General features: G+C 45.5%; 1 protein-coding gene across 3 annotated transcripts in view; it reads right to left on the bottom strand.

The window, feature by feature from the left end:
* PSME4 (proteasome activator subunit 4) overlaps positions 1-26680 on the bottom strand; it is a 418332-nt gene that overhangs the window by 272558 nt on the left and 119094 nt on the right. For all 3 annotated transcript variants that reach the window (XM_033936116.1, XM_033936117.1, XM_033936118.1), the window contains 2 exons: positions 16325-16447; positions 3589-3681 (listed from right to left, as the gene is read on the bottom strand). In XM_033936116.1, coding sequence (XP_033792007.1) covers positions 3589-3681; positions 16325-16447 — 216 coding nt within the window. The remainder of the gene's footprint in view (positions 1-3588; positions 3682-16324; positions 16448-26680) is intronic.

Raw genomic sequence — 26680 nt, 5'->3', positions numbered from 1 at the left:
CTCCTGTGTCTGAATTGTCCCTCCCTGCTTTTTCTCCCTTATTTGCCGTGAGGTCGTCTTCTCTTGTGTAGGAGTAGTATTCCTTGGCTTCTTCGTCGGGGCATCCTGCTATCCGTGCCATCGACTGGTGGTCGACTGTCGTTGGGGATTGGCTGAGCGGTAGACTTCAGAAGGTGGTGATGAACGGTACCCCATCCGAAGTATCTGACGTGATCAGTGGAGTGCCGCAGGGCTCGGTCCTGGGGCCGATTCTATTTAACTTATTCATAAGAGATATGACGCAAGGACTTAGAGGAAGGGTATCACTGTTCGCCGACGACGCCAAACTTTGCAACATAGTAGGCAAAAGCTTATTACCTGATAATATGACACACGACCTACTGTTGCTGGAACAATGGTCAACTACTTGGCAGCTAGGCTTCAATGCTAAAAAATGCAAGATAATGCACCTGGGTAAGAGAAACCCGCGTAGAACTTATGTACTAAATGGTGAGACCTTGGTTAGGACCACGGCGGAATGCGACCTAGGGGTGATCATTAGTGAGGACATGAAGGTTGCCAATCAAGTGGAGAAGGCTTCCTCCAGGGCAAGACAAATGATGGGGTGTATCCGCAGAGGTTTCGTCAGCAGGAGACCTGAAGTTATGATGCCGTTGTACAGAGCCATGGTAAGGTCTCACTTGGAGTACTGTGTTCAGTTTTGGAGACCACACTACCGAAAGGACGTGCTGAGGATCAAGTCGGTTCAGCGAACGGCCACCAGGATGGTCTTGGGGCTCAAGGATCTCACGTATGAAGAAAGATTAAAAAAATTGCGGCTGTACTCACTTGAGGAAAGAAGAGAACGGGGAGATATGATTGAAACATATAAGTACATCACGGGACACATCGAGTCAGAAGATGATATCATCTGGCTCATGGGACCCTTGACCACCAGAGGGCATCCGCTGAAAATCAGGGGAGGGAAGTTTCATGGCGACTCCAGGAAGTACTTCTTTACCGAAAGAGTAGTGGATCATTGGAACAGACTCCCACTCCAGGTGATAAAGGCCAGCAGCGTGACGGATTTTAAGAGAAAATGGGATACTCACGTGGGATCTTTAAGGGAGTAAATTCAGGGGAGGGGATACTTGGAATGGGCAGACTTGGTGGGCTATAGCCCTTTTCTGCTGCTTTTTTCTATGTTTCTATGAACCAGCACACTCTGAGAGGGTAGGGGAAGGAAAATTCAGTCAGCAGTTGAAATCCTTCTCCAGCCTCCACTTTTTCACTACTATGTCCCCTTTAGTGGACTGCAATGGCAAGAACGCCATGGAAGGATTGGACTGCTTCATCAGAAAAGCTCGATGAAGAAGCAGCACAAATTCCATGGAAAAGGGGTGAAATGCCTCCATACCCCACCTCCCCCCCCCCTCCCCGAGACAAAGAGGCCTCCATGCCTACCGTCCCTTGACTAGTCGTTCCTGAAGAAACTCCTTCTTGGAGATCCCCCTCTGCAGAGCCAGGAGGAAATAAGAGTCTCGTGCCCCTCCCCCCCAACAAAGCAACATAATGGCAGATAAAGGCCAAATGGCCCAACCAGTCTGCCCATCCATAGCATCCACTATCTCCTCCTCTCCTTAACACAGGATTTAGTAACCCAACTCCCCCACTGTTGTCATCAGAGACACGCCTAGACTGAGACAACGCCATTTCATCGAGGAGCATTTGGAGCAAATACCTGACACTTCTCTCCGCGTCCCACAGCGGAACAGCATTTTACCAGCTCTGCCACCATTACGAATCTATTCCTACCAAAACCACTGCTAACCGCACAGTTTGCACCTTTTTTTTAATGCAGCTGTGATCTACCCCTCTTAAGCTCAACACAGGGTAAAGACAGGAACAACCAACACCTGACCATGAAAAACCACTGCGGAATCCAACATCCACAGGCAAGGGAAATTGGAAGGCCAGTCTGAGTACGCCCCCCGCTCCTCCAGCAATGAGACCAACAACAGCGGCAAGAATGACAAAGAAACAGCAAAGCTAAGAAATTTACCCTGCTGGCTACTTCAAAAGCTGACTCCCGGTCTCTGATTGACAGCTGCCAGCTGAATACAGAAAAATGCCAAAAAGAGGCTATGTTGGCTCCTCCGAGGTTTTGCTGCACTTCACTCCTTACAACTTTTTTTTACCTTTATTGACTATAGAAGGGAAATAAATCCTCCTTTGTAAAATTTCAATGTGAGGAGGGAGGATGGGAGCCAGCTACCCCTAAAGGATTCTGGGCAGGGGAGTGGGAATTGAACTGCCACCACCAGGTGTACCCTTAAAGCCAGGGACCCCCAAACCTGGACCCCTGGCTTTAATGAATTAGTACTCTAAGACAGGAACAAGGCCATCACCAGAACAAAGCCAGAAGCATGGGAGATATCCATTCATCCGCCTGCTGAAGATAGAGAATACTGGATAGCCAGAAAGTGTACCATCCTATATCACAGCTCAGTGCTCTCTATCTCTGCCTGCTGGTGGATGGACACAACCCAGTCATCTGCTGCTGATGACAGAGAACGGTTCTTTCATTAATTAAAATGTTGAGCAAATAAGAGTAAAGTTAAATTAGTGGTCCACAAATACTTTGCAATTGTTAGGGGGGGACTTTGTTAACATTCTGGAAGGTTTCTACTCTTGCACTTGATTTTATTGTCCACTTCTTTGCACAGTCTTTTCAAGAGCTAGTGAGGCAATATACAAAAAAATTCAAGTAAACATCTTGTTCTAATAGTGATACATCATTGGTAAAAATATAGCGGATTGAATATGAATTTACTTTTGAAAGCCAAAGTCATTTTCATTGCATTTTCTGATCATTCAAAAGCAAAAACAAACTAATTTCTCAAAGGAAAGTCTCCTGGCTCCTTTTCAATTTCTTAAATATCATACTAATATTTTCTAATTTATTTTTAGAGGAAGAAGGTACATGGTATTCTGTCACCTGAGATCCTGCAAAAAGTAACATGAAAAATGCCCATTAAAAATAGAACATTGTTCAGTGTATGTAACATGACTAATCTTTGGTTTCAGTGCACGTAACATGACTAATCTTTGGTTTGAGGCTACCTCAAAATCCTTCAGCTATGATTAAGAAACATAAAATAAAGGGAGAACTGCCTGTTAAATGACTTGAAATTGTTCTCCCCCCCCCCTCCAGTACAGCTTGAGGATAGAAAGCAAGTTCAAATGTAAAAATATTTTGGATTGTCTGTGTTTCTCTGACCCCACTTCAACCTGATGTACTTCCAGATAAACCTGATTAAACTTAACATGCCAATGTAATTTTTAAAGTTCTCTGTAATGTCGCTGTCTGTATACAGTCTCTTCCCTTGTAAACCTCTTAGAACTGTTTATGGTATGACGGTATATAAAAATAAAGTTATTATTATTATTATTATTATTTTGGACAGTTAGGTATGAAAATGTTCTCATGATGTGAACCTGTAGAATTTGATATGAATTTTTTTATTTTCTTGCGATTTATCTTTTTCCTCATCTTTCTTGTAAAAAAATACATAAATTTCAATAAAAAAGAAGCATAAAGTTACTCACCAACCAACGACCATTATTTGAAGGATGGTAGAAAGATGCAATGCTATTGAACAGTCCAGTCAAATGAGTCTGCACTGTTTTACTTGGTCCGCCCTGCCCAAAGAAAACAATGTCTAATCAAACAAGATTGGCAAAATGAATCAAATGAACCACATTACAGAAGACCAAGTTCAATATAAAGAGATTATGTACTTACCCCAGTGGTAAGCTCTTTTCCAGTAGATAAGTGAGACATGCTAGACAGTAAGGTTATTTCCTTTTAATTGCATGGTTGCAGAAGGATCTACTCCGGATTTTTCACTCTACCTCTATAGTACTTCACTGATTAGTTTAGCACCCTCTACAGTTAATACCCAAACACCAAGGAGTACTGAATATACATGAAGTAGAGGCACTTGTAGCAACAGGCTCAAACCAACTGTTCTGCTCAAGAATTCAACAGTAAAATGAAATGCCAGTTACAACGAAGTTGAGAAACCACTCCCCAATAAATGGAATATATATATATATATATATATATATATAAATTCTTTCCAGCCCACAAAGGCTGGCATGCATCCAAGTACCAGCTTGGAGAAGCATCGATTGAAAACTGTAAGCAGGCGCAGTAACTACTGGGCAAGAGTCTAGAATGTCTCACCTATCTACTATCTTACCAGGGTAAGTACATAATCTCTTTCCAGTGCAATAGGTGAGACATTCTAGACAGTAGGGACGTACAAAAGCAGTCTCAAAAAACTAGAGTGGGCTTGCTGCACCAACCCACGTCCACTCTGTAGAACTTGGCAAGTGTGAATAGAAGACCATGATGCCAGCCTGCAAATCTTCACAAGAGAGACAGCTCTAGCTGCGACCCACAGAAGACCACACAGCTGGCAGAATGCACCTTAACTGAAACAGGAGACCAAGTCCCCGCAAGAATGCGAGTTGACGAAATGGCCCTACAAAGCCATCTGGAATCATAGCCTTGGAAGCGGGAGCATCTCGCTGAATGGACTGAGTCAGCACAAACAAATGGTCAAAGAGATAAAACTCATTGGTGACCTCAAAGTAACACAGAAGAACTCTGTGCACATCCAGTTTCTTCAACAAACGATCTTGTGACTGGGAATCTGTTGGCTGAAAGTCAGGCAAGCACACATCCCGACTGACCAGGAAAACCGAAATCATGATTGGCAAGCAGGAAGGAACTATCCAAAGGAAAAACCCCATCTCCAAAATACGGAGGAAAGAGCCAAGCCCTCAGTACCGACACTCAACACGCCCATGTAATGGCGACCAAATAAAACGGTCTTGAGCGTCAAATCCAAGAGGGTAGCATCTTGAAGTGGCTCAACAGATGCCTTAGCAAGGCTAGACAATATCCGGTGAAGGACCCAGAAAGGGAAAAAGTGTTTAACTGGTGATCGGACACAAAGAGCTTCCTTCAAAAGACTAGCAACATCAGGCTGAGACACCAAGGAAGACCGATGTTTCATAGATCTGAAACAAGAGAGTCCAGTCACATGGATTCGAAGAGAAAACATAATAAGGCTTGCATCCAAACCAGCCTGAAGAAATGTGAGAATGAGCGAGATCATAGCTGAATAAAAGTCCACCTGGACCTGTGCACACCAAGTGTGGAAGGCCTTCCACGCATGTAATGTAAGCAGACACCGCAGACAACTCTGAAGACTTCCAAAAAATATCAACAATCAGTTAGAATATTCTGTCACTCTAAGGCTATGCACTCAAGAGCCAAGCCAGAAGAGCAAAGTGACCCAGTTCCTCCATGGATACTGAACCTGTGTAAGGAAGTCTGGAGAGAGGCTCAGCCGAAGGCTGCGACCACTGTGCAGGCACAGCAAATCTGTGTACCAAGGACTGCGAGGTCAATCTGAAGCCACCAGAATGACACTGCCTGGAAGAACTGCAATCCTCTGAAGGACTTGGCTGACCATCAGCCAAGGAGAAAAAGCAAACAGGAGAATCTCTGGAGACCACGACAGCACCAGAGCATCGAGCCCCTTGTTTCTGGGCTCAGATCTTCGACTGAAGAAGCGATCCGTTTACTTGCTTCTTGCCATGGCCCTGAAGTCAAAGCAGAGTCCTCTCCACTATTTCATAGAACGCCTCTGGGAACAGAACTCACTCGCCTGGATCCAGAGGCTGTCTGCTGGAACATTATCTACTCCCACCTGCACTGCTGACCGCACTAGGGCAAGACGCTCTGTCAACTGAAAAAGAAGAAGGGCTTACTGAGCCAGAGAGTACTCTTGGTTCCTCCCTAGCGAGTGACAGAACCTACAGTTGTCATACTATTGAAGAAGACCTGAATCTCTTGGTCTACCTGTGTCTCCTGTAATCTCAACAGAGCTAGTTGAATGGCTCTGAGCTCCCACCAGTTGAGTGACCACTGTTGCTGAGATGGTATCCAACACCTTGAACAGGATAACAATTGCAATGAGCACCCCAGCCCTGAAGGCTGGCATCTTTCATCACCACGAGCCAGGAGACAAAGTGTAGTGGAATACCTCTGCGGAGCGATTGCAGGAGAAGCCACCAGGCCATGCTTGCACGGCTTCCAAAGGCCAAGGTAGATGGGTCTGCAAGGCATCCCTGTGCGGAACCTGGTGAGAGAGCAAAGCATGTTCTAGAGGACACATGTGCACCCTTGCCCAAGGAATCACATCCAAAGTGGCAACCACTGAGCCCAGAACCTGAAGGAGTCAGCCACTCCAGAAGGGAAGAAAGCTGAGCACAGAGTTTCTGCCAGCGGGCTATTGGCAGAGAGATGTGGCCCGCTACCAGGTTGAAAAGAACACCCAGATTTCCGATTGAGTGTGTGAGCATTAGATGGTGCATTTATGTCTTGTCTTTTTTTTTCATGTTTTGAACCTGACAATCCAACCCAAGTCTTCCAGCACCTGGAGCACCCACTTCAACATGCGGCGTCCCTCGGCCAACAAGGAAGCTCTGATCAGCCAGCCCTCTAATAAGGGTGCACCTGGAGACCCATCCGCAGCAGGTAAGCTGCCACCACTACCATCACCTGAGTGAAGGTCTGAGATGCTTAAGCCAGTCCAAAGGGCAGGGTCAAGAACTGATACTGTTGCTCCAACCTGAATCTGCAAAACTTAGTGGTGGATCAGAAAAAGGGGGTTATGCAAGCACATCTCTGTAAGATTCAGAGAGACAAGAAACTGTCCTGCAGGCACTGCTGCAATGACCAAACGCACAGTCTCCATTCAAAATCGTGGAATCTTGAGAGCTGCACTCATGTGCTGAAGATCCAGAAGAGACCTCCACTCGTCAAAGCCTTTCATTGGCTTGAGAAAGTACATGGAGTATCTGCCTAAGACTGAGAGATCAGGCGATACTGGTGGTTGGAATCCTGAGCGCTTTGTCCAAGCAAAGTGAACAGAGTCCATTTACCAATCTGTCAGAGGTCGAACAAATTCTAGTTTGTAACCTGACCAAATAAACTCCAAAACCCATTGGTCGGGTGTTAACGCACATCCAGACAGGCAGAAATGTTTTGAGAAGGCCCCCAATCTGCAGCAGGGCATCCATTAACCTGGCGCCATTGTACCTGCGTATCAGGAGGCACAGCACTGAAGTCAGGAGGCTAGGAATGTATGTAGCCCTTATACCAGCATAGGTTGCCCTGAGATAACACCTACGACACGTCACTTGCACATGGCTGGAAGCGCTGGGTGCCATAAAATCAGAATGACCAGAACCTCAGGAGGTCTGGGTCTGCTGTCAGGTCGAGTCATAGGATGACAGTCCAGCCTAGAATCCATGAAGTCATGCCCATCATGTAACGCCCTTATTAGTTGGCTTCCAATCACCCATAGATTTGCCTTCAAAATTCTAGTTTTATCATTCAAATCTCTCAGCAAATGAACCACAATTTATTAGTAAATTACTCTTCCCATATAGTATCTCGCGCTCATTTTGGTCTATGGATCAAAAGCTTCTAACAGTCCCCTCTCTGATAATCATAGGGACTCAACGACAAGACATTTTCTTGGTGATGGCATCCCAGCTCAGGAATGCTATGCCACAACACCTAAGAAAGGAAGTTTTAAAAGTAACCTGAAAAGTTTCTTATTCAAAGATGCTTTCAGTCTTTAATTCTTTTTTTTTTTTTTAACCTAATATGAACCGAGCCGGCTGAGAGACAAAAAAGACTTCCTGTAAAGATTCAGAAAGAAGGTCTGGCAAAGCCACCAATTCTAATAGGAACAGGCTTGTGAGAACATTTCCAGGCTCCCAAAACCCCAGAGGGATCCTCAGATCCAGCACCCAGTCTCTGATCTCCCTTCCCAGGAAACGCTGCACCTGTAAATAAAGGGTCAGCAAGTAAATAATCAGCACCCAGATCCCCCAGATCAGGGTCAGGCAGCACAAGGCAGGCTGAGACAAGGACATGGTGAGTCAAGCATGGTGAGTCTAGGACATGTCCAAAGGAGTAACGCCACTGAAACACGCCTTATAGGTGGATTGGGACTGCGCATGGGAAAACAGTGGTCCAAAATCCTGAGCACAAAAATTTCCAACATGTTCAAAAGGTAGGCAGAGATCACATTAAGGTGGCAAAACTGAGCTTTTCTGAGGCTGCGCAGAGTCTGCAGCCTGGCAAATGGAATTACTAGCTGTGCCAAGCCCCAAAAACCATGAAGGCCACCCTCACTGGGCTAGCTGAGCGTTTGGTCACCTGCTTCAGCAGGAAAGAGGCTAAGCTGATGCTGCGGACCCCCAGTTGCGCCATGAAACATGTGGCACAAACATACTCTAAAAGCATTAAAAATGTGCAATCCTGACAAGAAACCACAAGAGAAGAGCCTAAGGACTCCATCCCAGCAGATTTCCAGGCAAATTTTGCAGATTTGAAGAAGCAGGAAGCTATAGAAATTAAAATCACTAAAAATCCAAGATGGCCACCGTAAAAAAAAATTCACATCAAAATTGCGATATTTTTCACATTTGGGTTATTCCATGTCAAGTGGACCAATACTGAAAACCTTAGACAACACTCCTATAAAATTTGGTTGGATTTCAAGGGAGTCGAGCGTGGGCTCCTGGTCCTCTTGACATGGAATGACCTATTTCCCAAATGATAAAAATGGCGATTTTAGGATTTTTCAGGAGGGGAAACATAGGGGAACATTCAGAAACACTAAAACCCCACTTTTCACACCTCCCCGATGTCTCTCACAGGCTGACAGCTTGTGTACTCACTGTGACCTGAGAATATCAATAAGAAATGCTGCAAGCCTGCATTCAACTCTCTCATAGTAGCTGGATGAGAATGATCACTGCCACAAAGCTGGGAATGTTCCTACAAAGCTGGTCTTTGGGGTGCCAGACAGACTTCAATGGCTGACTATACCTCCACCTTTGTGGACCATCAGATGCACACCGGAACAGGTGAAGGTGTGACGAAGCAGCCAGCACCATGCGAGACACCACTGAGCCTCCTAAGGGCACCTAACAGCCTGCGCTCGACACCTAATTAACTGCAGGTCAGCCACTTCAGGGACGGCCCCGAGTTCCAGATAAAACTATGCAGGCTGTTCAACAGGTACCCAAAAAGGAATCGGCCCGTCAGCTACAGACCAAAGTCTGTGAAATCTCAAGCAGAGCTTTAAAATCGCTCCAAGCACTAAATTACCCCAAAAGGGTAATTAAAACAATAAAATGGGGAGAGAATAGTTAAGCTCTGGAACGCATTGCCAAAGGTTGTGGTAAGAGTGGATAGCATATCTGGTTTTAAGAAAGTTTTGGACAATTTCCTGGAGGAAAAGGCCATAGTCTGTTATTGAGAGAGACAAGGGAAGCCACTGCTTGCCCTGGATCAGTAGCATGGAATGTTGCTACTCCTTGGGTTTTGGCCAGGTACTAGGGACCTGGATTGGCCACCATGAGAACGGGCTACTGGGCTTGATAGACCATTGGCTTGACCCAGTAAGGCTATTCTTATGTTCACAAACAACTGCATCCATACGTTACAGAAGGAAAAAACTATAGAAGGTGCTAAACTGAACAGTGAAGTATTATAGAGGCACAGTGAAAAATCCAGAGTGGATTCCTTCTGCAACCATGCGACTAAAGGGAAATAACTCTATTGTCTAGAATGTCTCACCTATTGCACTGGAAAAAAGCATTTCAACCCACCTATCCAAAAACTACTTAAATAACGCTACAGCATTATTATATACAATATTACAAACTCTACAGAACACTGTGCTAGAGATATATGCACTGCATACCACTGCCTGCAGGTTTAAAGTAGATACCTGAGAATGACACAGGGACCATTCACCGTGGTAAACTGCGGGTCACCGCAGTAAATTCGCAGGAATGGAGACATTTGCAACTGGTTTACTCGGGACAAGACCTTTCACCACCCCGCGGGAATGGGGACAAGACCTATCACCGCCCCGCGAGAACGGTGAAAAGACATTCCTGTGGTAAAAAAAAATTGCGCCCATGTCAGACTCAGCATCTTCTCCCCAGCTCCTCTTGCGTCTATTTTACCTTCAGGAGCCAGCCATGCCACGATGAAGACAGAAGGAACCTAAAACCAAAGCTGAGACCAATGTGATTTGAAGAATAAAATTACCAGACAACAACAAAAAAAAAATTTTATTTTATGTTTTGTGATTAGAATATTTCAAATTTGAAATATGTATCCTGCTAGAGCTGGTATTAGACATAACTGGGGACCGCAAAGTCCAGGCTGGTGCCTTTAGCTTCCAACTGACTTAGGGCTCTCTCTCTGTTGCCCTAGTTGCACTCCCCTAACATTGTTCTTGTCATATGTGACTAAAGTATTCTGTTAGCTTGATTTTTCTATGTAGCATTCTGTAGTAATTTGGTTTGTTCAGTTTTCACAATAGTGAAGAGGATATTTGTGAAAGGGAAGGGAGATGGGTTTTGTTGAACCTTGCTATGTTTTATTTGTGTTTATAAAATGACAATTGTCAGAGGAGAAGCTTCTGCCCACACACACATGACTGCAGGGAGGCACAGGCAGGCTTCGCAGGCATCAGTTTCTTTTCTAAAGCGCAGTGAAGGTAAGGGGGAGGGAGGTAGATTTGGCCAGAGGTAGAGAGGGAGGGAAGGGACCGCATGCCTTCCCTCCCTTAAGTTTCTTTACGCCACAAAGGTAAGGAGGAGGGAGGGAGATTCTCGGGCCGCTGAAGGGCAGTGAGGTGGCGAGAGGGAAGGGTGGATGCTGTAGGGACAGGGCGGTGAAGGGGATGGCGGATTCGTGGATGGAGCGGTGATGGGGACAGTGGTCCAGTGACAGGGCAGTGACGTGGACAGATAAAAAACAGAAGGTAGGATTAAATAATCATTTTTCTCAATGGAGGAGAGTAAAGAGTGGAGTGCCACAGGGATCTGTACTGGGACCGGTGCTATTTAACTTATTTATAAATGATGTGGAAATTGGAACGACAAGTTGTTAAAACGTATGTGGATCGTGAAAAATTGCAGGCAGGCCTTAGGAAATTGGAAGACTGGGCATCCAAGTGGCAGATGAAATTTAATGTGGACAGAAGCAAAGTGATGCACATTTGGAAGAATAACCTGAATCACAGTTACCGGATGCTAGGGTCCATCTTGGGATTTAGCGCCCAAGAAAAGGATCTGGATGTCATCATAGACAATACGATGAAACATTCCGCCCAATGTACGGCAGCAGCCAAAAAAGCAAACAGGATGCTAGGAATTATTTAAAAAGGGATTGTTAACAAGACTAAGAATGTTATAATGCCCCATTATCGCTTCATGGTGCAACCTCATCTGGAATATTGCATTCTTATCTCAAGAAAGATATAGCGGCGCTAGAAAAGGTTCAAAGAAGAGCGACCAAGATGATAAAGGGGATGGAACTCCTCTCATATGAGGAAAGGCTAAAAAAGTTAGGGCTTTTCAGCTTGGAAAAGAGACGGCTGAGGAGAGATATGATTGAAGTCTACAAAATTCTGAGTGGAATAGAATGGGTGGTGGATCGATTTTTCACTTCGTCAAAAATTACAAAGACTAGGGGACACTCGATGATACAGGGAAATACTTTTAAAACCAATAGGAGTCATTTTTTAAGCTCTGGAACACATTGCCAGAGGTTGTGGTAAGAGCGGATAGCACAGATGGTTTTAAGAAAGGTTTGGATAATTTCCTGTTATTGAGAAAGACATGGGGGAAGCCACTGCTTGCCCTGAATCGGTAGCATGGAATGTTGTTACTCCTTGGGTTTTGGTCACCATGAGAGCAGGCTACTGGGCTTGATGGACTGTTGGTCTGACTCGGTGGGGCTATTATGTTCTTATGTGGAACAGCGAGCATGAGTATCCACTTGATCTTCGGGCCCTAAACACTGCAAACACCAGCTGTGCGGGTCAGTGATGGAAACCAGGGGCTGGCACTGACAGTGCTTTTTAAAACCACTCGAAGGTCTCAACATGGATGGGAAAATCGAAGCAGCATAGACAAAAGACTCAATGGTGACTGAAAAATGCGACACCAGATAATAGAAAAGGACCCGACAGAGAGCTGCACGGGAATTGGGACAATGGGAATTATATGGACCCAAAGAGATCCTGTGGTGATGCCCCCTTAGGTCGCAGGGATCTCGTGGGGACCCCTCTTGTGGTCGCAGGGATCCCATGGGATTAGAGGCAGCTTGAGGGGTTCAAATAGATTGGTGTGCCTCCTTTTCCTGCCCTCAATCTGCACTTGCTTCTCTACAAAATAGCGTGCAGTGCTCTCAGCACACCACCCACAGCTGACACAGCAGCCTTTCCTCCAACGTCAGAGCTAATGTCGGAGGAAAAGCTTTGGGTCAGCCACGTTCAGCTTACAGAGCCAGCAGCTCTGGGAAGAAGTGCAGTTGTAAGGCCGGAAGGTGGCAACTGACCTGGATGGCTCTGGTACAGTCTTGCAGGAGGGGGACAGAAAAGGAAGGAGGGAGCGGGCATGCATGTTGGACCAAGGAGGGGAGAGGGGGCATGAACTTAGTATAAAGGAGGAAGCGCGATGGCACATGGGAGGGGCCCAAACCTGGGACACGGAAGGGAAGGAAGGAGCACGTTTGGACACAGAAGGAGGGAGGGGGTATGAACTTGGTACAGAGTAGGGAAAGAGGAAGGGGGCACGAACTTGGGACATAGGATGGAAGGAGGAAGGGAAAGAGATGTTGAGGTGGGGAAGGCTTATATTTCACTTTTTTCCCCTGCCATTTTCAAACCACCTTCTCTTCCAAAGGATATATAGCAGCTTGTACATTTTACCCACACTTTTCCTTATCTGTAACTGTTACCAAATTAAGGTCTCTTACATAAAGGTTTATTATATACTACAGTACTACTAAACAAAAGCCCACAGAAAAAAATTCCACAATAAAACATAACACAGCTGTTTAAAGACAGGTCAAAATAGAGTTTTAGTTTAATTAAGCAGTAATCATTTAAAAAATGCAGTCCACACAAAACTATCTTTGACCACAAAATTAAATTAAAGTCACAGAGTAATTCACAAAACCACACTATTTCTGTCTTGAAGAACATGTAGATGTAGTAAAGGATTTCTGCTATTTTGTGTCAATAGAAAAGTTCTGAGTAAATAGAATTCTATATTGGACCATAAAAGTATAAATTCTTGCTCAAAGTCATATGGGACCAATATCCAGCAGATAACACCTTCTTAAATGTATCTGGATAAACTTCAACTAAAGATTCAACAGACTTATACAACTCAGTCATGCAACTGAAAATAACCAATTAAATTTATTCATCTGATGACTATCAGCAAATTACTAATCAGATATGGTATAGTGTGGTTATACTACCAAACTAAAGGCTTGATATATAGTAATTTTCCCAATTTTTCTCTACAGCAGAGACAGCTTAGCACACAGGCACTAATATTAAAAACAAAGTTCTGATTCTTTTCTGAGTAACACTCATCTGAGATGGCTCAGATACAGTAAATCCTGCCAGGAGGCAGGGAGATGGACTAGATAAGTGTTCTTCAACCTTTTTACACCTATGGACCAACAGAAATAAAATAATTATTTTGTGGACTGGCAAACTATTAAGACTGAAATTTTAAAAATCCCGTTTCAGCCCCGTCTCCGCGAGCTCAGTCCCAGGAAACCATCTGATCCTTTCTGCACAAGCCTCAGTTGTGATTTTATACTGAACATATTTTATTAAAGTATAAAAAGAAACAATATTCTGTACAATTGTCATTTTCTAAATACAAATAATACAGAGCAAAGATCAACAAAACCCCTGTCTTCCCTCTCCTTCACATATATCATTACATTACATTAGTGATTTCTATTCCGCCGTTACCTTACGGCTCAAGGCGGATTACATAAGAATTGTTATGATGCTATGAAATACATTCGGTGGATTACATGAGAATTGTCAAGACACTAATAAATGCCTAATGAGTGATTTGAATATTTTTTGATTTGCTATGTATTTACATTACATTACTGACTTCTATTCCGCCTGTACCTTGCAGTTCTAAGAGGATTACATCAGAAGATAACTGGACATTTCCAGGAAGAAGATTACAATTAATGGAGCTGGTTACATAATTCTATTTTGAGGAGAGGTTACAAGATAAGGAGAAAAAAAGGAGAACGTCATAAGGAGCTGGAAATTTACGAGATAGTTACAGAGTGGATGCTGGTTACTTTGTTGAATCTTAGGGGGATATTACAGGTAGGGAGAGGGAGGGGGAGAATAGCAAGGGGGAATAGAAAGGGGGGTTAGGATATCTGGATGAATTTTTTTAATAGTAGGGTTTTGATTTCTTTTCGGAAAGTTTTGAGGTCAGTTGTTGCTGTCAGCAGGTTGGAGATGGAGGGGTCCAATTTTGCTGCCTGTGTTGCTAGTAGGTGGTCATACATCTTCTTGCGCTTAGTTCCTTTGAAAGGGGGGCAGGAGAATGGGGACTGGATTCTCCTTTGTCTGGATGAGAGGTTCTGGTTTAGGCGGTTGTTCAGGTGGGTGTGTGCTGTTCCGTTTAATTTGCTACTATCAAAAAAACTGAATAAGCCAAATTATTACAGAATGCTTCACAGAAATATCATGCTAACAGAATACCATAGTCACACATGACAGGAATAGTGTTAGGGGAGTGCAACTAGGGCAACTGCCCCCTGGTCAGAGAGAGTCCTAAGCCAGCTGGAAGCTAAAGAAGCACTGCCTGGGCTTTGCAATCCCCAGTTATGTCTAACACCAGCTCTAGCAGGATATATATTTCAAATCACAAAATAGAAATGAAATTATTTTTTTCTACCTTTTGTTGTCTCTAGTTTCTGCTTTCATCTTCATTTCACTCTCTTCAATCCAGCATCTTCTCCCTTCCATCCACTGTCTGCCCTCTCCCCCTTCCATATGGTATCTGCCTTCTTTCTATATCCCTCTCCCCTTTCCATCCATCCTGTGCCCCCTCTCTCCTTTTTACATGATTCATTCTGCTCTCTTCATTTTTATCGCTCCCACACCAGATCTAACATCTCTGATCCTCTCTCCTTATTTCTCTGCTGACCTCCTTCCCACCTTCAATCTCTCTCTTTCTCATTCCTCTGTCTCTCCCCTTTCCCTCATCTGATCTCTCCATTCAACCCTGACCCCTTCACTTCCTCTAATCTCCTTGCCAGCTGTTTCCTTCCTTTTTTCCTCCTCCCCTATCCAGCAGAAACTCGCTTCCTTTCTCCCCTCCCAGCAGCATCTCTCCTTCTCCCTCCCTCCCCCTTTATTTTCCCTTGTCCAGCAGCTTCCCAGCCTCCAACAGTGGCTTCCTCCTCTTCCCTCCATCCCCCTCCAAGCAGCTTTCAGTACTTGCCTGCAGCAGCGCAGCCATTAACTTAGACAGCCTTGGGTCCTTTGATGGGTCGCACCAGCCTCTGAGGAAAGAGAAAATTGCATCATCATCAGAGGTGGGCCACAACTCAACAAAAGCCCCAAAGCTGCTGAAGTGAATTGCTGCTGCAGGCAAGTACCGAAAGCTGCTGGGAGGGGAGAAAACCACTGTTGGAGGCTCCCCATGATCTCGCCAGCCCTGCGCGGACTTGCAGGAAATTTCAGCGCATTGATCTCGCCAGCTCTGTGCGGACCGGCAGGAATTTTCTGCAGACCAATATCGGTCCATGGACCAGTGGTTGAAGAACACTGGACTAGATGACCTGAGATCCCTTCCAGCTCTATCTTTCTAAGATTCTATGAGGCTGCAAAAGAAAAGAGCTTTGCTATAGAAAATAGTGAAGACAAAACCCAATATGGTTTAATATGAGAAAGTAGAGTAATGAGGAATTAACAAAAGCAATGGTGAAGGAGTGAAAATCACCTAGAAATCCAAATTATAAAAAAAAAAAAAGCTTCACTTGGAAGGGCATTCATGATTTGAAGAACTGCTGAAATCAGCTACCCTGCTGAGACAAAAAAAATCGTCACAGATGACTAGCAGAAGTCAGCGTGCTTGATGGCAGACTTCTATTGTAGTGAGAGAGAAAGCAGTAAGTGCTCAGACAAAGGGAATCATAGCATCCGACAACAGTCAGGTCAAGCCAAAAGCCATATTAATATTAGAAAAAAGCCAGAAGGAATTCACAGAACAGATCCTTTACTTATTACTTTTCAGAATGATAAACTGTACATATTTATCTCCCTCTACTTATTTGCCCCTATCATTTGCTCTTAATACACTAAGACAACAAATTACAAACCATCATGGCGATGACCCATATTACTGCATGCCCTATGTCATAGGCGTTGGTTAAGAACCTGGGGACCACAACTTGATTGGTTCCCACAGGAAGATTCAAGCTTCTCAGAATCCTGGTAAAAATCTACAACAAAGAAAACACATTAAGAATGTCTTAACTAAGATAAACCAGTTGTTTACACAATACAAATATTCTTGTACATATGGCTTATCTGAAAACTGCTTTTGTTTTATGAATTTGCATTCTGCACAAGATGTTTCAAGCTTTATGAAAATGACTTTAATGAAATCTGCAACTTCATATTTTAAAGCAGTACTCGGAAAACTCAGCTAAGTTGAATACAACTCTGTGGGTATACAGCACTAAACTACAAGGTTATTTTCTTCTAAGAAGGATAAACTGTACTAAATTTGAACACTACCATACAGTTGCAACACGAGGCTATTCTCTTAGTTGGTTCTGGAGTTTTCTACTAGTTGGTTCTGGAGTGTGTGTTATGCCCCTGGTTGTTTTCTAGCTTCTCTGTTTTCCACAGAGTTGGCTCTGTGATAAGACTCAGACAGGAACAAGCATAGCCTTAGCATTCTCTTTGTAATTGTAGCTTTAGTGAACAACTGCTTTAAAACTTTTTAATTAACCCTTTAATTGGCAGATGGTGAAATGACTGCTTTACATAACTTGATGTTGAATGTGAGCAACAGCACCAAGTAACAGGCATTTGGAGATGCAGATTTCCCATAAGAGCCATAGAAAACACATGTTGCTTCAAGTTCTGAGCAAAAATCCTAAATAAAGGGTTAAAAGTTATTCTACCGCAGAAAGATATAAACTATTATAGCCTACATTCTACAGAAAGCATTCCAGTCAATCTATTTTTGAATCAATGTGCTGCAAATGGTACTTTAACCATGTCATTGTGACTTTAAAGTGGTCAAATTTAAATTTAAAAAAAAAAAAAAGATTAGGTTCTTACCTTGCTAATCTTTCTGAGAGAAGACATAGGATTCCGTACTATAGTTGTTCCTTCCCACTAGTCACAAACTTTGCAGAAGGATGTCACTCACAACTTCCAACTTCTCCCCTTTAGCACTACAGAACAGCTCCCTCTTCAGTTAACCAAAGCAATTGAACGCCACTGAAACAAAAGAAAAGAGAAGGAGAGGCACAGGGAACTTCCCCAGCAACAAACCATATTCTGTTCTGCTCTGTAACATATGATAAAATAACAATGATTAATAACAATTAACAATTTAACATAGAATAATAAGGTACGCACATGAGTAGCTAGGAACCAACCTGCTAAGTGCATCTATTAGGAGCCATAAGAACCCCCAAAGGAGAAAGGGAATATGTCTCTGTTAAATCTCAGAAACAGGAGAAGTCTCTAGGTAGACAAAGGCAACGTCTGAGGCAGGAATCAGGCAAATCAAAAATTTGCACAGGGCGGGCTGTTCAGAATCCTATGACTTCTATCAGAAAGATTAGCAAGGTAAGAACCTAATCTTTCATTCTGTAGCGAAGACATAGGATTCTGTAATTCTATTCAACTTGGTTACCAATTTATTTGACATCACACACTACAATCAACTCGTGCATAATATCAAACTACCTTCAGCAAACGATTTAGAACAGCATTTCGATTCAAAAATTAAAAACCTAAGGAACAACTGTTCGACAAATGACATTAATGATCATCAAATAGCTAATATACAAGGAAATGAAACACCAGCGGACATGATCTGGAGTTCTTTTCAAGATTTAGAATGTAATAATTACATCAAACTATATAACAAATACTCTAAATCAGTGGTTCCCAACCCTGTCCTGGAGGACCACCAGGCCAATCAGGTTTTCAGGCTAACCCTAATGAATATACATGAGAGAGATTTGCATATAATGGAAGTGATAAGCATACAAATCTGCTCCATACATATTCATTAGGGCTAGCCTGAAAACCCAACTGGCCTGGTGGTCCTCCAGGACAGGGTTGGGAACCACTGCTCTAAATCATACTGTGTTTTGGACTCATGTCCCCCAGAAATTATGAAAGCAGCTCCATTAAACTTTAAACTATCTTTGCTGAATTACTTAACCGATAACCTAAACAATGGAAAATTCCTCACTAATAATGGTCACATAATAACAACCCCAATTCCAAAAATTAGTAAAGAATCATCAGCACTAGTCACCAACTATAGACCAGTAGCATCCATTCCTTTTATTGTAAAAATCATGGAAGGCTTGGTATATACCCAATTGATGGAATATCTTGATCAGTTTTCTTTCTTACATGAAACTCAATCTGGGTTTAGACCTTTGTTCAGCACTGAGACAGTAATTGCGGCTATCTTAGATAATCTGCGTCTCTTGTTCAGTAAGGACCTTAATGCCCTGATCATGCAATTTGATATGAGCTCTGCCTTTGACTTAGTGGACCATAGGAAAATGCTGCAATGCTTAGATGCAATTGGTTTTGAGGCTTCCTTATGTCCTGCACCTATCAAGTACGTTTTAATCACGATCTCTCTGATATCTGGCGTACCGCAGGGGTCACCACTATCCCTATTGCTTTTCAATGTCTACATGTCTTCATTAGGTGCGCAATTGACCCAGCTGGGGATAAAATTATTTAGCTATGCAGATGACTTTACTCATTATCCCATTCGCTATCTCTCTCTCTCGGAAGTTACTCCCAAAGCAACAAAAGTACTAAATTTGATGGAGCAATGGATGACTGAATTCAGACTGAAACTTAATTCAGAAAAAACTAAATTTTTCATAGCTTCGCCACACCCGCTTAACACCAAAACATCACTATGCATCAATAAACTTAGTTATCCTAATCAGTCTACTATGAAGGTATTGGCTGTAACACTAGAGCAGAGCCTAACATTGAAAGACCAGGTAGACTCCTTAATCAGAAAGGGTTTTTTCACTCTCTGGAAGCTTCGGTCCATTAGAGCATATTTTGATATGTCAGCATTTAGCATTCTGGTACAATCCCTCGTACTGAGTCAACTTCATTACTGTAATATCGCCTATTTGGCAATTTCCCAAAAGAATATGCAACGATTAGAACTAGTGCAAAATGCAGCAGTCAAATTGATTTTCGGGCTGAAGAGGTTCAATCATGTGACATCTTACTACCAGCAGCTGCATTGGCTGTCGATGGAGGCACGTGTTAAGTTTGGTTGTTTTTGCTTTAAGGTACTATTCGATCTAGCCCCTAAATATATAACTGACCTTTTCTCTTTCTCAGCCAACAGACATAAGAGAAGCTCACATTTGAACTTTGTTTCCCCTCCAGTTAGAGGATGTAAACTCAAAAGACATCATCAACATATCTGTTCCTGAAGTATCAAGGCAGCTGACCCATACAATTCTTTCTCCACAATAACTGATCCCTAGAGCTGTTAATCACTAGCTTTTAACTCTGCTAAGCTCACTCAAGTTGTACCATCTTTTAATCATCATAAACCGCATAGAACTTCACGGTCCTGCGGTATATAAACTGTTATTATTATTATTATTATTATTATTAATATAGCTGATGTACCAAAGCAGTGCCAGACATCTAGGGAGGGACAGATGAGCCAACCCACAGCACTGAGGACCCTCTCGATCCACCACATCCACTCTGTAGAACCTCGTAAAAGTGTGGAGAGTAGACCTACTAGTTGCTCTACAAATTTCATCAGGTGAAACAACCCGAGATTCTGCCGAGGAAGCCATCACACTTCTAGTTGAATATGCTGCAATTGGGATAGGGGGCTGTTTACCACAAGCAATGTAGGAAGATGAAATTGCCATGCAAATCCATCTGGCAATCGAAACTTTGGAAGGTGGCTTGCCTTGACTCAACTGGCTGGTCAGCACAAAAATGTGGAGAGCCTGGAATCATTAGTCCTCTCCAGATAGAGAAGCAGGGATCTACGCATATTCAGCATCTGTAAAATTCTGTCATGTTTCATTGAATCCATAGGGTGAAAGGTGGATAAACAAATATCCTGACTGATAATTAAAACATGGGAACCTAACTCACTTTGAAACTGTTTCACACAACATCACCGAGATACTAGACACTATTCGCCCATCTGGCTCAAACCTAGACCCCTGTCCGCCACACCCACTAGTGGCTGTGATAGATGCCTTTGTAGACTCCATCCTTCCTCTCATCAATACCTCTCTACAAACAAGCAAAGTGCCCACAAACTGGAAGTCAGCAGTCTTCAGAACGATCTTGAAAAAACCCACACTCAACCTAATGTGCCCAACAACTTTAGACCTGTCTCCACCTACCTTTTGTCTCCAAGATCCTTGAAAAAACAGTGTTAAACCAATTACATTCAATTACCGTATTTTCACGCATATAACGCGCGCATTATACGCGTTTTTACCTACCGCGCATACCCCTCGCGCGTTATATGCGTGAGCGCGGTATACAAAAGTTTTAAAACATAGTTCCCACCCCGCCCGACGCCCGATTCACCCCCCCCAGCAGGACCGCTCGCACCCCCACCCCGAACGACCGCTCGCACGCGCTCCCACCCGCACCCGCATCCACGATCGGAGCAAGAGGGAGCCCAAGCCCTCTTGCCCGGCCGACTCCCCGACGTCCGATACATCGCCCCCCCCCCCGGCAGGACCACTCGCACCCCCACCCCGAACGACCGCTCGCACGCGCTCCCACCCGCACCCGCATCCACGATCGGAGCAAGAGGGAGCCCAAGCCCTCTTGCCCGGCCGACTCCCCGACGTCCGATACATCGCCCCCCCCCCGGCAGGACCACTCGCACCCCCACCCCGAACGACCGCTCGCACGCGCTCCCACCCGCAGCCGCATCCACGATCGGAGCAAGAGGGAGCCCAAGCCCTCTTGCCCGGCCGACTCCCCGACGTCCGATACATCCCCCCCCCGGCAGGACCACTCGCACCCCCACCCCGAACGACCGCTCGCACGCGCTCCCACCCGCACCCGCATCCACGATCGGAGCAAGAGGGAGCCCAAGCCCTCTTGCCCGGCCGACTCCCCGACGTCCGATACATCCCCCCACCCGGCAGGACCACTCGCACCCCCACCCCGAAGGACCGCTGACTTCCCGACAATATCGGGCCAGAAGGGAGCCCAAACCCTCCTGGCCACGGCGACCCCCTAACCCCACCCCGCACTACATTACGGGCAGGAGGGATCCCAGGCCCTCCTGCCCTCGACGCAAACCCCCCTCCCCCCCAGCGACCGCCCCCCCCCCAAGAACCTCCGACCGCCCCCCAGCCGCCCCGCGATCCCCCTGGCGACCCCCACGACCCCCCCACCCCCCTTCCCCGTACCTTTGGTAGTTGGCCGGACAGACGGGAGCCAAACCCGCCTGTCCGGCAGGCAGCCAACGAAGGAATGAGGCCGGATTGGCCCATCCATCCTAAAGCTCCGCCTACTGGTGGGGCCTAAGGCGCGTGGGCCAATCAGAATAGGCCCTGGAGCCTTAGGTCCCACCTGGGGGCGCGGCCTGAGGCACATGGGCCCAACCCGACCATGTGCCTCAGGCCGCGCCCCCAGGTGGGACCTAAGGCTCCAGGGCCTATTCTGATTGGCCCACGCGCCTTAGGCCCCACCAGTAGGCGGAGCTTTAGGATGGATGGGCCAATCCGGCCTCATTCCTTCGTTGGCTGCCTGCCGGACAGGCGGGTTTGGCTCCCGTCTGTCCGGCCAACTACCAAAGGTACGGGGAAGGGGGGTGGGGGGGTCGTGGGGGTCGCCAGGGGGGTCGCGGGTCGGCTGGGGGAGCGGTCGGAGGTTCTTGGGGGGGGCGGTCGTTGGGGGGGAGGGGGGTTTGCGTCGAGGGCAGGAGGGCCTGGGATCCCTCCTGCCCGTAATGTAGTGCGGGGTGGGGTTAGGGGGTCGCCGTGGCCAGGAGGGTTTGGGCTCCCTTCTGGCCCAACTACCAAAGGTACGGGGAAGGGGGGTGGGGGGGTCGTGGGGGTCGCCAGGGGGGGTCGCGGGTCGGCTGGGGGGGCGGTCGGAGGTTCTTGGGGGGGGGCAGTCGTTGGGGGGGGGGGGGTTTGCGTCGAGGGCAGGAGGGCCTGGGATCCCTCCTGCCCGTAATGTAGTGCGGGGTGGGGTTAGGGGGTCGCCGTGGCCAGGAGGATTTGGGCTCCCTCCTGGCCCGATATTGTTGGGGAGTCGGCGGTCCTTCGGGGGGAGGGATGTATCGGACGTCGGGGGGGGGCATCAGGCTTTCAGGATGGGGACAGACCTTCAAGGGGGGACAGTGCACGGAAGTCAGGGGGGGTGAACGGAGAGTCGGAAAGTCAGGGCGGGCGAAAGGAGCGTCGGGCAGCATGCGCGGTATACCCGTGAGCGCGGTATACCAAAGTTTTTGTACATATCATCGTGATTTCTGCGCGCTATACCCGTGTGCGCGTTTTATACGGGTGCGCGTTATTTGCGTGAAAATACGGTACACTTTTTCAATGACAAAACAAGGAGCCCTATCTGCCTTCCAATCAGGATTCAGGAAATTCCACATAACTGAAACCATCCTTCTAAACATCATCGACAACTGCTGGAAATTCATGGATAAGGGTAATGATGTCCTTCTGGTGCTGTTGGATCTCAGCGCAGCGTTCGACACTATTGATCATCCTCTCCGCCTTACACAGCTCTCTGAAATTGGTATCCGAGACACTGTGTTACGATGGTTAGCCTACTTCCTGAATAATAGATCCCAAATCGTACTGCTCAATGATGCGCTATCAAAACCGATCAAATACAGTGTCACGCAGGGAGCTCTATAATCCCCCCTATTATTCAATCTCTACATTAGACCTGTCCTAGACAAAGCCTGCAAATACCAAATATAAGTTCACTCCTTCATGGATGACATCATTCCACTAGGAGAAACCCTTGATGCCCAGATCACGAAACTCCTAAACTGCCTCTCGGAAATCAAAAACTGGATGTCCAAAGCAGAACTCATTTGAATCCGCAAAGAGCACTGCAACTACACACATCCCTCTCTATGCTGGGACTCAACTAGCATAACTGCAAAAGACCAAGCACACAGCCTAGGAATACTCTGACTCCAACCTATCACTTTCCAACCACATTTCTCAAGTGGTATCTTCCTCATTTTACTACCTGCTTCAACTCCAGAAAATAAGGAACTACTTTTCCAAGTCTGACTTCACCCAGCTATTCTATGCCTTAATCCTCTCCAGCATGGACTACTGCAACGTGGACTATTCAACGGTCTCACAGCGAAGAACACACAATGTCTCCAGCATGTACAAAATGTGGCAGACGTCTAAAAAAATCCTCTTTCCCTGTGAGCCTATCTCCCAGGCTCTATAATCTGCTCATTGGCTGCCTGTAGCAAACACTGTGTCTTCAATTGTCTTGTGCTAGCATTCAAATCCTTGCACATCATGGCACCAGGCTACGTGACAACCAAGCTTCCTCCATACATGCCTAACAGGTCCCTTCGCTCCCAGGATGAACTACGCCTCAAAACGCCTCCTACTCCTGTGCCCTTCAACTGCAAACCACTAAACAACATTGCTACTCCCACTTCATCCCGAGCCACTGGAATCAACTGCCCCCACAGATTAGATCCCTTGAAGGACTCCTCAACTTTAGGAAAGCAATAAAAGCCTACCTGTTCCCCCGACCAAGACCAATAGATTACAAAGAAATGTATATTGATACAAGATCTTCGGTATGTGTCACGTTAGGATAAAAACTTGTATTGAAAATCTTGCACTGTAGCTATGACAAATTTAACCTGCAAACTGTATTTATGGATATTGGTATTAGATCCCTAGTATGTGTCCAGTTATGATAAAAACTTGTACTGTAACTATGGCAAATTGTAACCTGTTAACTGTATATTGTGTATGTTGACCTGTAAAACCATGCTAGACTCTTTGTGGAGGAAATGATAGAAAACAAATTAAATATATACATACATAAACAAACAAATATGGAAGGCAAAAACCACCTTCAGTAGAAAGGAAAGTACTATCCGCAGAGACACATCTGACTCCATAAATTAGAGGAAGGGTTCTCTGCATGAGAGGGCCTGTAACTCTTGAGATCTACCTTGCTGAGATCATGACAACCAAAAACACAGTCTTAACCGTAAGATCCAAAAGAGAAGCTTCTGGCAGAGACTCATTATGGAGCCCAGGATAGGCCCTTCAGAACAACATTAAGGACATAAGACTAGAACGGCATACACAGTGGGGGACGCAATGTGAGTGCCTCTCTCAAAATCCAAGTGACTTAAAGTCTGAATGAGATGTCAGTGATTGCATGCCTCGCCGAGCCCTAAAGCACAAGAGACTGGCTACCTGCACCTTAAGACGAAACTGCTAGGCCCTTTTCGAGATCAGCTTGTATGAATGCCAGAATCACCGGGATGAGTGCCCTCTCATGCTCCACCTGCTTCTTGGCACACTATAACTGAAAAGCCTTCCAAGTCTTTGCATAAGTTGTAAACACTGCAGGTTTCTTTGCTCTAAGAAGAGTTGTAATGACGACCTCCGAGTAACCCTTTCGAGTTAGGGTCATGCGCTCAACAGCTATGCCATGGATTCTCCATAGGAATTGGGCCCTGACTGAGTAGACCGGGATGAGCTGACAGCCTGAGAGACTGGAGATTTATCAGATCCACATACCAAGACTGACAGAGCCAGTCCAAAGCCACCAGAATTGCCAGCACCTGGTGGTTCGCTATTCTGCAGACAATTCGGACCACCATGACCCATGGTGGAAACACAGAGTAGAAACTTGTTTGGCCAGGGTTGAATGAAGGTGTCCAGCCCTATACTTCCTGGCTCAGCTTTTTGACTGTAGAAGCAATCTGCCTTCAAATTCTTAGCTGTGACCATAAGACTAGTCTTCCCCAGCATTGCACAATGAGGTTGAACACCCACCAAGACAGAAACCACGCCCCCAGATCCAGAAACTGCCTGCTGAGAAAATTGGCCTAGATGTTCTCTACTCCTGCCACATGGGCAGCTGAGAGGGCTTGTAAGTGATCTTCCGCCACTGGAACAGCATTTGCACCTCCAAGCGTAGGAGAGTGCTTCTCATGCCTCTTCATTTATTTACATAAACTACTGCAACTCCTTCAACTCTGAATGAATGGTTCTCAGTTCCGGACAAATTATGAACCACTTGCTTTCCAATGGGGTCCACTTCCCCTGGAACGGGCGACCACAGCAGTAGGTCCCCAGTCGTTCAGGCTGGTGTTGGTCGAAAAAGTCACTCATGAGTTGATTTTGAGAGGCATGTCCCTCGATAAGGCATCCCCTTGGAGCCACCAATGTAAGCTGCACTTTGCTCCCAAAGACCAGGGGAGCTGCGCTTGTAGAGAGTGGTGTTGCGGTAACTATCTGGAAAGAAGAGAGTCCTGGAGTGGTCAAATATGAGCTCTCGCCCAGGGAACAATGTCCAGGGAGGCCACCATCGAGCCTAGCATTTGAAGGTAATGCTCAGTAGGGCTCAGTAAGGCCAGTATCTCCAAGATCTGCTTCCTAAACTTTTGCTTGCATGGCTCAGGAAGAAAGACACGGCCCTGTGCTATGTTGAAGCAAACTCACAGATATTCCAAACACTAAGTCAGCTGAAGATGACTTTTTCGGAAGTTGACTATCCAGCCAAGTCTTTGGTGGAGGTTCACCACCTGCTGCACCACATGCTCACCTTCCACTTGAGAAGAGGCTCTGATCACCCAATCATCCAGGTAAGGATGCCCATCCTACATAGATTAATCACTACAACCGCCATTACCTTGGTAAAGATGCGTGGAGCCACGGCCAAATCAAATGGAAGCACCGCAAACTGGAAGTGTCACTGAAGGACTTGGAATCTTAGATATTTTCTATGATCTGGAAAGATGGGGACTTGAAGATGCACTTCTGTTAAATCCAGAGATGCAAGGAATTCCCCAGGAGCCACTACTGCCATAATGGAGAGGACTGGATCCATGTAAAAGTGGGGGACTTTTAGCGCATCATTTACTGACTTCAAGTCCAATCTTCCGTGCCTCTCTTGGGCACTATGAAGTATCTGCCGGAGCCCAATTCTTCTTCAGGAATTGGTTCTATTGCATGAATGTCCAAGAGACATTGCTGAATTAGCAATAAGCCTTTTAGAAGAATGTAGGAGGAGGTCAAAAATGCAATTACCCATCAAAAGACCTGCTCTTCAATTTCAATATTGCCCAAAGCACTATTTTAATTATTAAGCACATTCAAACTAAATTCAGGTGAAAAATCAGTTTCTGTTTAATGTTTAATGGCTTGCTAGGCGTTCACCCGGGTGTGTCACGCAGAAAACGTACACTGCGGGTATTA

Source organism: Geotrypetes seraphini, chromosome 3 (assembly GCF_902459505.1).
Source record: "Geotrypetes seraphini chromosome 3, aGeoSer1.1, whole genome shotgun sequence".
In the NCBI taxonomy this organism is placed as follows: Eukaryota; Metazoa; Chordata; class Amphibia; order Gymnophiona; family Dermophiidae; genus Geotrypetes; species Geotrypetes seraphini.
Note: the sequence above shows the minus strand (reverse complement) of the source record. Positions and strands in the feature narration are given on the sequence as shown.